The sequence below is a fragment of the Mixophyes fleayi genome, chromosome 12, assembly GCF_038048845.1.
Source record: "Mixophyes fleayi isolate aMixFle1 chromosome 12, aMixFle1.hap1, whole genome shotgun sequence".
NCBI classification, from domain to species: domain Eukaryota; kingdom Metazoa; phylum Chordata; class Amphibia; order Anura; family Limnodynastidae; genus Mixophyes; species Mixophyes fleayi.
Genome location: NC_134413.1, coordinates 79,950,075 through 79,966,999, shown reverse-complemented (window position 1 = coordinate 79,966,999; position 16,925 = coordinate 79,950,075). Strand labels below are relative to the sequence as shown.

At 47.3% G+C, this 16,925-nt stretch overlaps 2 protein-coding genes across 4 annotated transcripts; one reads left to right on the top strand and one right to left on the bottom strand.

Annotated features, from left to right (window-relative positions):
- Positions 1-6,753, bottom strand: SLC25A44 (solute carrier family 25 member 44). The gene is given in 6 exon segments (XM_075192472.1): positions 1-1,195; positions 1,197-1,301; positions 1,688-1,815; positions 3,253-3,904; positions 6,053-6,143; positions 6,598-6,753. Coding segments are annotated over 4 exon segments (942 nt in total). The 5' UTR covers positions 3,875-3,904; positions 6,053-6,143; positions 6,598-6,753; the 3' UTR covers positions 1-1,108.
- A 1-nt stretch (position 6,754) lies between these two features.
- Positions 6,755-16,184, top strand: TOMM40L (translocase of outer mitochondrial membrane 40 like). Of its 3 annotated transcripts, none has more exons than XM_075192474.1 (9): positions 6,755-7,145; positions 8,860-9,145; positions 9,508-9,575; positions 10,271-10,363; positions 10,820-10,921; positions 13,739-13,844; positions 14,080-14,202; positions 15,019-15,095; positions 15,421-16,184. In XM_075192474.1, exons 2-9 carry the CDS (start codon positions 9,034-9,036, stop codon positions 15,661-15,663), a joined length of 924 nt encoding a protein of 307 aa, XP_075048575.1. In that variant the 5' UTR covers positions 6,755-7,145; positions 8,860-9,033; the 3' UTR covers positions 15,664-16,184. The 3 variants fall into 3 exon arrangements, with proteins under 3 accessions (XP_075048575.1, XP_075048574.1, XP_075048576.1); XM_075192473.1 differs by having other exon boundaries at positions 8,857-9,145; XM_075192475.1 differs by lacking the exon at positions 6,755-7,145 and adding an exon at positions 8,662-8,740 and having other exon boundaries at positions 8,857-9,145.
- Positions 16,185-16,925: the final 741 nt, after the last annotated feature.

Below are 16,925 nucleotides of genomic sequence, written 5' to 3'. Positions count from 1 at the left end.
TATTATTTATAAAAGGTCACACTGTATTTTTTTTTTTTCAGTCTTCATTTTCAACTTAACAGTTAATGACGCACAGAAAAGAGGGTTTATTGCAGGAAACACAACATATGTTAAAATGTTAATATCATCTGTATTTAGAAAGGGTATGGAGGCCAACAGGTTAATCGTTGAAAATGTAGTAATAATACTTCCATCTCGCTAATTTTTTTTAGGAAGGGTTAGGGTTTAAAATACAAAGAGCTCTGGAGTCTTTATCCAAATTGGCCAGCGTACAGTAGGTATACACCAATTATTAGGATTGCACGTTCCTCGGGTCTGCTCAATACACACCTACAGATCCACGCGGGAATCGTCTCACAAATACTTAAAAGGTCATTGCAGGACTGGCCGGATTTACTCGTTATCTGATTGACCTCAAGTTTACTAACCTGCAGATAACAATGTGCTTTCTGGACGAACTGACCATCATTAAAGAACAATAAAAAATTTAATAACCCCCCCCCCCCACCTGTCCTTCAGCAGAGCGGGAACAGAAACCATTTTAGCTCCAAGTTAAGGAAACTATTAAACGTGCTGTTAGGGCTTTGTTCACGCGTAAACTCCCCTCTAGGATTTGGCAATTATGCTAAATAAAATTGAATAGAGCTTTGTATATATATATAAAAAAAAAAATCTATAGTTCTTTCTAAAATGTTAAAGACCCTTTTCTTCTTTTTTTAAATAAGGAATAAAAAAATAATTAGAAGGCCAATGTCGTCCCACTTTTCCCCAGGAAAATAAAGGAAGAGGGGGGATTTACCACAATCACCGGGAAAATCCGAAACGGACACTGGCGGAATGCTGGGCGGTTTCATCCTTGACGGCCCTATACACCCCAGTGTAGTCTAGCAGCAGTGGTTTATAGTGTCTTGATAAGACAAGAAAAGCCACATCATGTACAATATACCGTCCATCAACATTTGTCCATGTTACACACAAATATATACACAATTGTGTAAAATCCAGTGGAAGCGGAATATACAAATTTCATGAATTCCGTCTGGGTTTCTCCTCGTGGGGTTCCGTCACCCCAATATACAAAAAGTACCATGGTGGTGTATCTACACCGTCACCAGTGTCTCGAGTCTACCAGCTCGGGCCGTAAGCTCATCTTCTTCAGAGTCTCGTAGCCCACCACGATCACGATGGTGGAGGGGGGTGGCGGAGATAATCCGGGCGGAGAGTCCTTTCGTCAGACCCCAGGGGCCTTCCTCTGCCATCAGCTGCCGGAACGTGTTGATTATAGAGTTTTTGCCTTCCACCTGTCATGAAGAACGGCAGAAAGTCAGACAAACCATCTCCCACTATCTTGTTATACAACTGGATTCAAAATTCGCAGACTTCTGATTGGTCAGAAAACATGCACTGTTGGGGTGGAGCAACATACTAGTCAACAACATGGAGATGGATTTAGATTATAAAGAACCCCTGTCTTAAAGGGTTAGCGCTTTGGCTCAGGGTTCTACTTTACACCACTAGATTGTAAGCTCCTTGACACAAGTCTTACACTGTACAACTACATGGTAAAGTCACAAGATACCGCCAGCCGGTCATCCACTTCGCACAAGGAATATTTCTGCGGAGGGCATGGAAGGTATTTAGTGTATGAACACCCTAGATGTAATCTAAGTGGCGCAGTGGGCGTTACCTGCACACGAGCCCTTATGACATCCATAGGATTGGTGATGGTGGAAGCGGTGGCGGCCGCCAGCGGACCGGCGATGGCCTGAAGCAGAAGGTGAGGGCAGTCTTTGGGCGACAGACGAGATAGTTGTTCTAGGAGAAACAGACCAGATGTCAGCGACTTGGAAAATTGTTAATATTACCAATAATTTCCCCACCTCCCATCTAAAAGTAGAAATAAAGTGCCTATACCAGGTAAAGTCGAAGGAAAAAAAAAAACAAAGTGGAAATAAATGGCAGTTTTCAGTGTGCACTAATTGACAACACACAGTGTTGTGAGGTTCATTATGACAATGCAGCTTATCCAGTCACTAGGAGCCAGTGACATCACTGAGAATGCAGCTTATCCAGTCACTAGGAACCAGTGACATCACTGAGAGTGCAGCCTATCCAGTCACTAGGAACCAGTGACATCACTGAGAGTGCAGCCTATCCAGTCACTAGGAACCAGTGACATCACTGAGAGTGCAGCCTATCCAGTCACTAGGAGCCAGTGACATCACTGAGAGTGCAGCCTATCCAGTCACTAGGAGCCAGTGACATCACTGAGAGTGCAGCCTATCCAGTCACTAGGGACCAGTGACATCACTGAGAGTGCAGCCTATCCAGTCACTAGGAGCCAGTGACATCACTGAGAGTGCAGCCTATCCAGTCACTAGGAGCCAGTGACATCACTGAGAGTGCAGCCTATCCAGTCACTAGGAACCAGTGACATCACTGAGAGTGCAGCCTATCCAGTCACTAGGAACCAGTGACATCACTGAGAGTGCAGCCTATCCAGTCACTAGGAACCAGTGACATCACTGAGAGTGCAGCCTATCCAGTCACTAGGGACCAGTGACATCACTGAGAGTGCAGCCTATCCAGTCACTAGGGACCAGTGACATCACTGAGAGTGCAGCCTATCCAGTCACTAGGGACCAGTGACATCACTGAGAGTGCAGCCTATCCAGTCACTAGGAGCCAGTGACATCACTGAGAGTGCAGCCTATCCAGTCACTAGGGACCAGTGACAGGATGCACTAACATGATGATAGTGATGGCCTATTGGGAAGTCACACAGTAAAATAATTAAACATTGCATTTAAAATCCTCTAGGTTTTTGTTTGTAAAGTGGAAACATGATGACATTCTGAAAACAACTTATGTTATATATGACTCATCTTACTGAATATTCTCATTAGTACTCCCACTTAAGGCAGTGTATAAGGGCATTTCATAATAAACACTAAAACCTGAAAAGGGACTTTTGCCCGGAATTGGCGGTTAAAGACACAGAAAAGCACTACCGCTGCCATTTGACATATTAACTGTGAATAACAGACCTTCCTTAGCAACACCTGTAACCATGTAAACCATCAGCGCTATCTAGTTTGTTACCATGGTTACATGCATTGCAAAATATTCAGTTATTCACAGCCTGTCAAATAGCTGCAACAGTGCATCTCCGAGTCTTCAACAGACAATTCTAGGCACCCTGAAATTTCAGAAATTGTTCAAGTAAGTTCTAGTAACCAACTATGCACCTACCTGCGTAGAAGTGATAGAAAGGCCACCAAACCGCGCTGTTCGGGATGTAGGTGAGCAGAGAGGCCACATAACCTCTGTAGAAACCCTTCGGACCATCAGTCCTGAAGATCTGCAAGATAATGCCTTTCGTCTGGCCAAACATCATGGACTGTTTCTCGTCTGCCACGTGTATACGGAACCGCCCCATACTCTCCCCCTTTCTCTGCATCATAAGGTGCTGAGACACGACATCGATTGGAACGGTAATGCTCTGGGCCACCAACGAAGCCGATCCCCCAGCCACCAGCGATTTGACGGTGTTACTATTGGTGTACTGCGACACGTACTTGCGGGTCAGTTCGTAGGTGGTGACGTAGCACTGACCGGAGATCAGGGTGAAGGTGTTGACCAAGAAGCCCCGGTATAAACCTGGGGCCCCTTCCGATCTTAAAATCTTCACGAAGGCATCGAACGTCCCGTTGTACAGGCTCTTCCCCTTCTGAACCTGAAGACGCGTCCTGATGAGCGTAAACGGATAAACGCTGACCCGGATCATCATCGTCATGCAGACCCCGAACACATAGAACTTTTTCTTGTCTAAGTGTTCCCACTCGATGATCTGAATTTTCCTTTTGTCCTCCATGACGCCAAGGAGATGCGTTCAGCTGTACGCCTGCAGAGAGACATCGGTATAAAATAAACGTCACTTATTTTAAAAAGTCAACATGCTTCGAAGATTTCGTCTTCTCAAACAAAACAAGTATATCCCCAAAACCAAAGAGCCATTTGACAGTTGACATGGGTATTTTCTCAGTACAATGTTTGGTTAGGTGTCCTGTGGCACTCCAGCATTCGAGGGAGGGGGGGGAACTACAAGTCTCAGTGTAACTTAGAAGCAGTAATTTCTTAGGAGCACCGGATTCTCTGTTCTAGGGATCTGCCCAGCCCTGCTGTAAGCTGGATACACACCTATGCAATTATTGTTTCGATCCACAACCGTTTGGTCAGATACCGCAAGAGTGTGTGCGCTTCGACGATCGGGTTGTATTGTACCAAAACACATCGCATCTGTTGATTTGGTTTCATAAACTTCCTAAAAATCACGATCAGCGATGGATCGATGTCGGGCAAATATGGAAAATGTGGAAGTGCGTACGCACTGACCACCAGCAACGTAGGCATATATCTGTACAGTCTCTCATCCACATTCATTACATCCTCCCATTCCCGGTTACAGGACTTTTTCCGGGCTGCACCCACTCTATGGAATTCTCTCCCTCGCACAATAAGACTCTCCTCTTTCAAGCGTTCCCTGGAAACCCACCTCTTCAGACAAGCTTATAATATTCCTCAACCACTCTCTTAACCTTACTACGTTACCCTATTACCACCCGTTATACAACTACCCCTTGACCAACATTGTTGTGTGACAGGATCATTTAGCTTACGAGTCACTTTTACCTTTGCAGTCTGGCTAGGCCGACTGCAAATGTAGATATAACCTCATGTGTCAAACACCCATTGTCCAATAGATTGTAAGCTTGCGAGCAGGGCCTTCTCACCTCTTTGTCTGTTTTACCCAGTTTGTTTATTAGTTTATTATGTTTGTCCCCAATTGTAAAGCGCTACAGAATATGTTGGAGCTATATCAATAAATGATGATGATGATGATACAGTGTACAGAGTCATAATCTTTTCAGCAGATGGTTATGAGAGATGATGATCACAGATCTGAAGGTAAGTCGTGTACACGTGAATCAACATGATCATCCAGACCTTCAATCGTTGGTGAAATTATTACAGAAATTGCAAAGGTGTGTAACCAGCTTTACAGTATAAATTACATACCTTGAAAGGGAGCTAGACCAGTTTAGTTCTAATGAATGCAGGTGGCAATGAACAGACCGCGTAGGAGCTGTATTCAGAGTAATGCAGGTGAATCACACACAGGTACCAACTCCCATCTCTAAATCTGTTTGGCCAAGATGCACCATTGCACCTTCTAACTGGATTAATTCTAGACAAGATCCAAGGCCATATCTGAAAGCAGACAATCCTCACATTGTCTCTTTGTATGAACACCAGCCATAACAATACACACAATTGTTCTCCAAGGTCAGAGATAGGGCTTGAACTTTGCTCTAAAGTGGTTGAAATGGACCCCCCTGGGGGTTAGAAAACAATCCACAGGGGGATCAATTGAATGTAAAAAATAAAAATGCAACTGGACTATTAAGCTGCTTGATGTAGAAATAGAAAACGAAGATACTGAATCTCACTTATAAGATGATGTGTGTGTGGATCTTCAAGTTAAATCATTGTTCAAATTTAAAAACCTCAGCAACTACTGGAGCCGTATAAATACTGCTACAACATACCCCAAGCTTTGAGCAATAGTTGAGCCACTTCTATCTATATTTCAAATTACGTACATGGGTGAGTGTGGATTTAGTGACTTAACTGCGGTTTTATCAAAGCAAAGGAACAGACTGAATCGGGTAGAGAGAACGGAGACTTACTGCCAAAATTCACCAATCTCCAACCAAGTATCAAAGCCCTTGGTAATGCTCATCAGTCACATCCTAACCATTGATGGGGCAAGCAGCTCAATAGAAGGCTAAGGTTCATTCATTAAGGTGTTTAATGTAATTATATATATATATATCCATATTAACCTCAAAAAGAGTTCTCTGACAATCGTAAGCAAACAAATTACATTTATATATGCATCTGTCTATTCAGACATTACCAGATGGGAGGACATTGTCCCTATATCTATGTCAATGACGGGAGATATGCACCATACAATGATATCACTCACTTTTCCTCAGGGGCCCGGCCTCCCACAGACAGCCATCCTCCGCCGGTCACTGCATTGTCTCCATCAGGCCGAGCGGGAACAGAGACATGACCTAATCCAGAGAGAGAGAGAGATAAGAGCCCATTAAACATCTCCATACAGTAACAGCGCATAGAATAACCGAACTAAAAACCATTTTCTACGGCCGGTGGTACAATCCACTTGGGAGTAATCAGAGGCACGGGCTGCATACCCAAACCGATCAAGTTGTCAATATATTAGATTGCAAGCTCTTTGGACAAAGGGGACTCCAAAAGGTTGTGATTAAACTGAAAGCGTAGCATCTGTGGGTCTCAGGCAGCTGTAGGACCATAAGTCCCAGAATGGCCTGTGAGGCTCTTTGCTGGGACTTGTAGTGCCACAACAGGAAGTCAGAGATATATAGATAGATAGATATATATACACACATACATACTACCATCACCATGTTATAGCTGTATGACCCCCTCCCATAGGGATACACAGCTGGGGGGGGGACCCAGGCTGCCCCCTCCCATCCCCTGTACCTGTCACTCCTCCATAGATCAGCTCCTGAGCTCCCCAGGCCTCAGCCTCGCTCTCTCCTGGACGGCCCCGGCCGCTCCTGTGCCCTCTCCTCCCCGGGGGACACCTTGTTCCACCACCTGCCCTGACTACTACTGCCCAATGCCGGAAGTCGGGGGCCTTGCCAGGACAGCCAATGGCCGCCGTCGGCTGACGTCAGAGTGGGCGGGGTCCACCTCTTAAAGGTTCCTCTGAGGTCAGGGGGCTCGTCCTGGCTGGTCACGTGACGTCGCTTTATTCACAGCCGACACATTATCCGTTTATACCTCCCTCCCTCAGCCCGTTACCAGGGTAACAGCTCTCACCTTCACGTCCCCCACAGCCTGTGCCACACGTAAGATGGCCGCCGTGCCAGGCCTGTGTGAGTGCCTCTGACGTCATGCCAGGCGTTGTGATGGCCGCTGTCATCCCGAGGACATGAATAGGAGGAAATCAGGACAGTGGTGTTATCAGCTGGAGCTGCAGCCTTTATTGTAGGTAGAAGTCACTGACCATCACTGGGAGACACCTGGTAATTATTATCTATTAATATAATGTGCTGTAGTGTGTATTACTGAGGTGTCTAACCAGGATCCTATCTGTTCTCTAGCAGGTGTCTCCTATCTCCTCAGTTATTACTGAGCTGTCTAACCAGGATCCTATCTGTTCTCTAGCAGGTGTCTCCTATCTCCTCAGTTATTACTGAGCTGTCTAACCAGGATCCTATCTGTTCTCTAGCAGGTGTCTCATCTCCTCTGTTATTACTGAGCTCTCTAACCAGCATCCTATCTGTTCTCTAGCAGTTGTCTCATCTCCTCTGTTATTACTGAGCTCTCTAACCAGCATCCTATCTGTTCTCTAGCAGCTGTCTCATCTCCTCTGTTATTACTGGGCTGTCTAACCAGGATCCTATCTGTTCTCTAGCAGGTGTCTCATCTCTCCTGTTATTACTGGGCTGTCTAACCAGGATCCTATCTGTTCTCTAGCAGGTGTCTCATCTCTCCTCTGTTATTACTGAGCTCTCTAACCAGCATCCTATCTGTCCTCTAGCAGGTGTCTCATCTCTCCTCTGTTATTACTGAGCTGTCTAACCAGGATCCTATCTGTTCTCTAGCAGGTGTCTCATCTCTCCTATGTTATTACTGAGCTGTCTAACCAGGATCCTATCTGTTCTCTAGCAGGTGTCTCATCTCTCCTATGTTATTACTGAGCTGTCTAACCAGGATCCTATCTGTTCTCTAGCAGGTGTCTCATCTCTCCTATGTTATTACTGAGCTGTCTAACCAGGATCCTATCTGTTCTCTAGCAGGTGTCTCATCTCTCCTGTTATTACTGAGCTGTCTAACCAGGATTCTACCTGTTCTCTAGCAGGTGTCTCATCTCTCCTCTGTTATTACTGAGCTGTCTAACCAGGATCCTATCTGTTCTCTAGCAGGTGTCTCATCTCTCCTATGTTATTACTGAGCTGTCTAACCAGGATCCTATCTGTTCTCTAGCAGGTGTCTCATCTCTCCTGTTATTACTGAGCTGTCTAACCAGGATCATATCTGTTCTCTAGCAGGTGTCTCATCTCTCCTGTTATTACTGAGCTGTCTAACCAGGATTCTACCTGTTCTCTAGCAGGTGTCTCATCTCTCCTGTTATTACTGAGCTGTCTAACCAGGATCCTATCTGTTCTCTAGCAGGTGTCTCATCTCTCCTATGTTATTACTGGGCTGTCTAACCAGGATCCTATCTGTTCTCTAGCAGGTGTCTCATCTCCTCAGTTATTACTGAGCTGTCTAACCAGGATCCTATCTGTTCTCTAGCAGGTGTCTCATCTCTCCTGTTATTACTGGGCTGTCTAACCAGGATCCTATCTGTTCTCTAGCAGGTGTCTCATCTCCTCTGTTATTACTGAGCTCTCTAACCAGCATCCTATCTGTTCTCTAGCAGGTGTCTCATCTCTCCTCTGTTATTACTGAGCTGTCTAGCCAGGATCCTATCTGTCCTCTAGCAGGTGTCTCATCTCTCCTCTGTTATTACTGAGCTGTCTAGCCAGGATCCTACCTGTTCTCTAGCAGGTGTCTCATCTGTCCTCTGTTATTACTGAGCTGTCTAACCAGGATCCTATCTGTTCTCTAGCAGGTGTCTCATCTCTCCTCTGTTATTACTGAGCTGTCTAACCAGGATCCTACCTGTTCTCTAGCAGGTGTCTCATCTCTCCTCTGGGCCCTATAACCTTGCCCCTATCTGTTCTCTAGCAGGTGTCTGCCTCCAGCTCTCAGGTATATTGGATATGAACGAGTCCTTGGCCAGCTCTGCTGTTACCAGCCAGCGAGGAAGCTGGAAGATGCCGCTCTCCGGGGCTGCCTGAGACCAGTAGCGGTGACAGCGGACAGTAGACCTTGGCCTTTTATAGTGGAAGCGATACCGCTAGTATGGGGAATGTGTTTGCAGTCTCCTCCTCCCAGGTGCCCTGGTTAATGCGGGGGAGGCCGGTGCCGTTGCCCAACCCGGGGAGTTTTGATGAGCTGCATAAAAGCTGCAAAGGTTGGTCAACCCTGGAAATGGCTAATAGCCAATTAAATTTATAACCAATATTTTAAAGCATGCAGTCTATCAATTCGATAGGAACCAATTACATCATTCGGCTCCTTGGTGATGTCACTAGTTCTCAGTGAATCTTGGTACAGCCCATTAAACGGCTGCGTAAACCTTTACAGGCAATAGATCCAGGCGTTGTGAAACTACAAGCCCCAGCATGCTTTGCCTGGAGGTACCCAGCCGATAGCTGGCAGGGTATGCTGGAACTTGTAGTTTCACAACACCTGGAGAGCCACAGGCCTGCAATTGATGCTGTGTTCATTCTTAAAGTGTATCAGTGATTGTTTTTTTTATATCTCTGATTGCAGAAGTGTTTCCGCAGCAGGTGGAAGGTGTGAAAGTCATCGTCAACAAGATTCTCAGCAGCCACTTCCAGGTATTGTGCTCTATTGGTCATCCTTACGCGTTTCTCCTTTTCCAAAATCTACCCTCCCTTGGGCTCCTGGGGTATTTCGCCACTTCCTAGTATGCGTGTGGGTGTAATTTTCCACTAGACACTCCTGTCCTCCCCACCCCTGTTTCTAAAATTCAAAGTTTTTGTTGAGCACTAAGTTCAATTTTGCTGACATCCGTAAGATGGTGGTTGTGGGGGACGGCCATTCCTGATGGACTCTGTCCAGGCTCTCCCCACTCTTCACCGAAGATTGAGAATATGCAAAACAGTTAAGGGCTAGATATGCTCTGCTAAAAGGTGTATCTAGCAAAGAAGTATATAGACGAGAGCCTGCATCAGCTCATGAGCAGCTAGGTTAGTATTATCATGACGCTGCTTTTTCTACCAGAATTGAATACATATACATTATTAATTTTCCAATAATCACTCAGGGGATACGAAATTTGTGTTTAAACGCTCCCCTGTCACCTTGGCCTGGGGTCATCTCTTCTTACGGTCTCCCTGATCCCTTCACTTACCTGCCTCATCCTCACATCTCCTGCATTCTCCTGCTCTCTATCGATCCACCCTCTGACCATCCGTACCCTTTACCAGCGCACTCCAGCCCTTAGTTACTTTAATAGTAGGTGACATTATTATTTTTGATGTGACTGCGACCCTTTCTGTCCCCCCCTCAGATCAGCCATCATATTCACATGAGCACCGTCGGCCTCTCCGGTTACCACTTCAATGCCAAGTACATGGGAGACCGGCAGCTGGGCCCCAATGAGGTATTAGGTCCTTCTGTTTTTACAAACCACGAGTTTGTGTCTTTAGTGTGTTCGTTATGTGTAGCCTGTAAAACGCTGTACGGACATTGGATTACATACACAATCTGACTGCCACAAAAGCAGATACACAATCTGTGTTCCCTAAATTTATTTTACATAATCTCACATCGATTTGGGTGCCACCCTCTCATTTTGCCGCCCCCCTCTTTATATACTCTGTTATATACACCAGAGATGCGATATAAATTCAATTCCCTTATATCATTTCTAATACGCAGATTGTGGTAACATCTGTGTATTACACTAGGCCTAGCACCTCCCAACAAATTGTATTTTTCTCTCATTAAGAACCAAAGTCCTACAACCGTGTATGAAATCCGTGGCACAAACACAGATCTGTTTGAGAAATGTCTCCAGGAAAGTTGTAACTTTATTTTCCTCCTCTCATCCTTAAAGACGTTCCCTTTGCTGATCGGAGATTTGGATAACGCCGGCAGCCTCAACGCCCAAGTCCTCTGCCTTCTCACCGAACGTCTCCGATCCAAGGCCGTTTTCCAGGTAATGTGATCACCTTGCTGTTGCGTGACACCAGCCGGGAGCCGGAGCTTGGCCTCCATTATTGATGAGCTCATAATTAGGGTGGTGCAGTTGGAGACTTCTACCTTTTATATGAGTAAAGCTGGGTACACACTACAGAATTTTGCACCAACTTTTTATGCCGATCGATTTTTACATGCGATCGATGGTCCCATCGCTCGGTCCATGGACTGCATACACACCAGCCTTGTTTCAGACGATAAAGGGAAGAGCGGACGTCCCGTTAGCGACTTTTTACAGCCATGTTGTCGTGAGCAATGATTTTAATTTCCTGCACACTGAAGCATCATTTGCGGGAAATGTAACGATATACCAGCATAAAGGGGCTGAGCTTTCACTATAGTTAACACCAAAAGCTGCATAAAAAGAGAAGGCAACACTGTCTCTTCATTCATTCATTCGTATAAAATAGAAGTTTATTACCATACATAAAATTTGGAAAAAACATTTAACTGGTAAAGTGGAATGCAATAATTATTCCCTAATAATAAAATCCCTTCGTATGTAATGGAATGCTCCATTCTCTGCTGGCATCATTGCTGATTGGTCCACAGAAGGTGTCAGTGGGGGTTGCGGGTGAGGAGAAGGTGTCAGTGGGAGATGCGGGTGAGGAGAAGGTGTCAGTGGGGGTTGCGGGTGAGGAGAAGGTGTCAGTGGGGGTTTCGGGTGAGGAGAAGGTGTCAGTGGGGGTTGCGGGTGAGGAGAAGGTGTCAGTGGGGGTTGCGGGTGAGGAGAAGGTGTCAGTGGGGGTTGCGGGTGAGGAGAAGGTGTCAGTGGGGGTTGCGGGTGAGGAGAAGGTGTCAGTGGGGGTTGCGGGTGAGGAGAAGGTGTCAGTGGGGGTTGCGGGTGAGGAGAAGGTGTCAGTGGGGGATGCGGGTGAGGAGAAGGTGTCAGTGGGGGATGCGGGTGAGGAGAAGGTGTCAGTGGGGGTTGCGGGTGAGGAGAAGGTGTCAGTGGGGGTTGCGGGTGAGGAGAAGGTGTCAGTGGGGGATGCGGGTGAGGAGAAGGTGTCAGTGGGGGATGCGGGTGAGGAGAAGGTGTCAGTGGGGGTTGCGGGTGAGGAGAAGGTGTCAGTGGGGGTTGCGGGTGAGTAGAAGGTGTCAGTGGGGGATGCGGGTGAGGAGAAGGTGTCAGTGGGGGATGCGGGTGAGGAGAAGGTGTCAGTGGGGGATGCGGGTGAGGAGAAGGTGTCAGTGGGGGTTTCGGGTGAGGAGAAGGTGTCAGTGGGGGTTGCGGGTGAGGAGAAGGTGTCAGTGGGGGTTGCGGGTGAGGAGAAGGTGTCAGTGGGGGTTGCGGGTGAGGAGAAGGTGTCAGTGGGGGTTGCGGGTGAGGAGAAGGTGTCAGTGGGGGATGCGGGTGAGGAGAAGGTGTCAGTGGGGGATGCGGGTGAGGAGAAGGTGTCAGTGGGGGTTGCGGGTGAGGAGAAGGTGTCAGTGGGGGTTGCGGGTGAGGGGAAGGTGTCAGTGGGGGATGCGGGTGAGGGGAAGGTGTCAGTGGGGGATGCGGGTGAGGGGAAGGTGTCAGTGGGGGATGCGGGTGAGGGGAAGGTGTCAGTGGGGGATGCGGGTGAGGGGAAGGTGTCAGTGGGGGATGCGGGTGAGGGGAAGGTGTCAGTGGGGGATGCGGGTGAGGGGAAGGTGTCAGTGGGGGATGCGGGTGAGGGGAAGGTGTCAGTGGGGGATGCGGGTGAGGGGAAGGTGTCAGTGGGGGATGCGGGTGAGGAGAAGGTGTCAGTGGGGGATGCGGGTGAGGAGAAGGTGTCAGTGGGGGTTGCGGGTGAGGGGAAGGTGTCAGTGGGGGATGCGGGTGAGGGGAAGGTGTCAGTGGGGGATGCGGATGAGGGGAAGGTGTCAGTGGGGGATGCGGGTGAGGAGAAGGTGTCAGTGGGGGATGCGGGTGAGGAGAAGGTGTCAGTGGGGGATGCGGGTGAGGGGAAGGTGTCAGTGGGGGATGCGGGTGAGGGGAAGGTGTCAGTGGGGGATGCGGGTGAGGGGAAGGTGTCAGTGGGGGTTGCGGGTGAGGAGAAGGTGTCAGTGGGGGTTGCGGCTATGGAAACGCAGACAGAGTCAGAGATGGCGCTAGAAGGGCCAAAAAATGTTGATAAAGTTAAGGTGGGGGATGGAGATGCTCAAGAAGAGCAAAGAGCAAATCCAATGAGCCCAAGAGAGGTGGAGATGATAGTAAAAGTACTGGACCAGTATGACTACGACATTAAAAATATGAATAAGTTTCCAACATAGATGCAAAGGGTAATAACACACGTGCTTTATACAAGTGTAATGTTCTGCAACCAGACAGGTGCAATACACATCTATACAAAACACAAGTCAGTGATGTGCGGATACCGCACCACGTGGGACTGGTACAGGCATCACAAATTTACATACACACGTCCCACAGGTAGAGGAAGTATCTGAGGATTGTCGTGGATTGGACGGAAGTTTATACACACTACACAACGGAAAGGAGATTGTAACGAAAATATTAAATGGTACGACCAACCAAATGAGGCGACAATCGTCCATTTGGGCAGACTTTCGACCATCGTGTCACTGCACACACTGACCCGACTTTGGAACGAGCGGTCGTATGTCGGCTGGTTGAGCCGATTATTGGACCGAAACCCTGTAGTGTGTACCCAGCTTTAGAAGTTAAGGTGAAAAGTAAGTTTTAAGTCAAATCAAGTTGTTGGGTGCGGTTATAGAGTTTGGAAATGTAATCCCAGCATGCACTGGTGTCCGCTACCCAAAAATGCTTGTCCTCTTTCCTCCACCCCAGACTCATCACTCCAAATTCCTTACCTGGCAAGTAGATGTTGAATATAGAGGAGACGATTGCACAGGGACGCTGACCTTGGGAAACCCAGATGTCATTAATGAATCGGGTATGTGAACTGTTCCGGCAAATGTTCCGCCTGTCAATCTGGTTCTTTTTACTGTATTTTTTGAAGACTGTGGTCTGGGTTCTTCTATAAACTTTAAGGCAGGATGTGTGGTCTGCATAGGAAAAAAAAAATGGTCTTCCTTAATCTCAGCCTAGTTTAGGATGCCTATTTTTTTCTGATAAGCTCCACACAGTGTCAATCCCTCATTGCCTGCTCTACTGTCCCTCCCTTGCAGTGATCCTGGTAACACATTTCCTGCAGAGTATTACTCCCCGGCTGGTCCTTGGCGGAGAACTGGTTTATCATCAGCGGATGGGAGAGGAAGGAGCCATCTTGACGTTAGCGGGAAAATACTCAGGTACGGTTATACGGGGAAGTACACTGTCATGACTTGTACTCAGGTCCAAGGGGCGTTTTATTAAAGAGGTAGCACGTGAACAGGGCAGATTTGTATATAGGGATGATATCGCTACCCCCCCTGTGAGAATGAATTGTCTGCTGCTTTATTGGGGGTGGAAGGCTTCTCTTACAGAGCAGACAGAGAGTGACTGACAGTTTTGTAGACTTGCTTTCACAGAAATACTGTGTGGGTTGGTTGATTAATACAGGGGCGGGGCCAGGTATGTCACAGCAGTTAAAATGCCTGCAGTCTTGGCTCTTTCACCTGTATCCGATCCTATCAAGACACTGTCCTAAAGAGGATGTTTGTAGTGATGGGGGAGGCAATATATTTCTTTATAACAGAGCTGCCAAGGAATGTCTGAGTAAAATCGAATAAAGTATTTGACCTTCATATTTCATATCAGGAGTTTTGGGGTTCAGTGATCTGTTAAAGGGCCAAAATGTTGAGTCTATCTTTGTACTTATGACCATTTAAAAAGAAATCATATTTGGCTTTATTTTCCATTTTAACCTGCATAGAAAACATCCCACCGTTTCCAGACTGTGCATTGCGTAAAGCTGACACTGGTTTTCTATTGCAGTTTTAGATGTATACCATAGGCATCATTCGAGCCATCAGGGTTACAGTCTCCGATATATTTCTAAAGGTCTCACAAAGCCACTAAATGCAGAATAATCCCGTCCACTACACCGACACTAACGTTTAATTACTGACACAACGGCCAGCTCTATAACCCGGCTTTATTTAATTGGTTTCCTCTTCTCTTTGCAGCGCAGAACTGGATAGCGACTTTAAATGTTGGCTACGGCGGGGCCCACGCCAGCTACTATCATAAGGCGAATGAGCAGGTAAGTCCGTGAGTTGATTCCAGTCCTGCGTATTGGCGCCATTGACCTTATTAACGGCTCATTTAAATTGAGAGCAAACGTTACCAGGGGGGTTCCCCAAAACTCCTAGCAGGCCCTGGACTTACTCAACACATTGCTTTAAATTCCCTGTGGCCTTCTGTGCATTGTGTCTGCCGCCCTTGTGTACGACGCAGAACCGATCAGCTCTGTGCGCTGGAAAATGTATATCCACAGAGCAGATCTGTGTCGTGTCCAAGGTCAATTGAAATAAATAAGTAGGGTGTATTGCACAATATTACGGAAACCTCTCTCTCTCTCGCCCCAGGTACAGGTCGGGGTGGAGTTTGAAGCCAACACTCGGCTCCAGGAAACCTCCTTCGCCTTCGGATACCACCTGAATGTGCCCAAAGCCAACATGGTTTTCAAGGGGTCCGTGGACAGTTCGTGGTGCGTGGGGGGGGTCCTGGAGAAGAAGCTGCCCCCTCTGCCTGTCACCCTGGCCCTGGGGGCTTTTATGAACCACTGGAAAAATAAATTCCACTGCGGCTTCAGCATTATGGTGGGATGATGGGAGGGCCCGCAGGGTGGGCATTTAAAAATGGACAAAGTGACTCATTCCTGTGCCAGTTCCTTCCCTACCCCCTCTTCCCCCTCCACAAATAAACGGGCACCCTCGGATGAAAGCTCAGGACAGGATCCTTGCGCGTTTCCTGGGTTATGGACAAATTTATTGTCGGTGTTTCCAGTGTTCTAAGACGGAACAATGACCACTACGGAACCTCCCATCAGACAGACGATTGGTGGACACAAGAATACCGCAGAGCACTGGCACTTGCAGGGTTACGTGTCCAGTATCGTTCTCAGGCCTTCCTGTCTCAGGGGCTCATCTGTCCCATTTCCACTCTCTCCATCCGATAACCCATCTCCTGAAGTTGCCTGGACGCCCGGAGACCCGCAGGGTGGATTCTTATTGCCTGATATACTTATTCATTCCATATTTATTGCGTTTGTGTTTACGGTTACAGGAGAAATACCCTGTCTGGCCTCTTGGAGGCGCCGTTCATATTTATAAAACTGTTGTTTCCCATACTGAACGTCTCTCAGGTCTCCTTTGTGTGTGTGTGTGTGTGTGTGTCGGATTCTGTTCTTGAAGCAGGGGGGTTCTGTGCGTTACCGTGTCTGCGCTGGGTGTGGGCATTTGCCTTTCCTGGTGGGAGGAGCTTGGTGGATCAGGGCTTACCTAGCTGGACGGAACCTTCTAAAAAAGAAAAAGTGGTGATGTTGCCTATAGCAACCAATCAGATTCTAGCTATCACTTTCTACACTGTAGTAGATAAATGCTAGCTAGAATCTGATTGGTTGCTATGAGCAACATCCCCACTCAGTCTTTCTGCAGTCACTTGCAGGCAGGAAGTCTGGTGCACGTGGATAAATGCTCACCCCCCCCTGATTACAGCCTTCTTTTCAGACTTCTGCATTCATATCTGCTCGTGTTATTATTAGCTATTGTTCTAAAATAGGTTGTGGTTTTGTGTTCGTGGCCCTTTAATGTGAGCGTTGGCGAGCTGGAGTTGGTTGTATGCAGGAATCAACGGAGTCTGACATCCATTTATAGACTAGAGAGGGACATGAATAATGCAGGTACTCTGGGAACAGCAGTCACCCCCTCCCCCCTCGTCTTACCTGGCTCCCCTCCAATGCCAGAACCCTGCATTGTCCTCTCACAGCTGGTTCTCGCAGCCTGGTAAGGTTGCAGATCGGGTGGGTGGGTTTGTTCCGCACCTGCAGATTTCTACAGGGTCCCTGTAATTTTATACTCCAAATATAGCT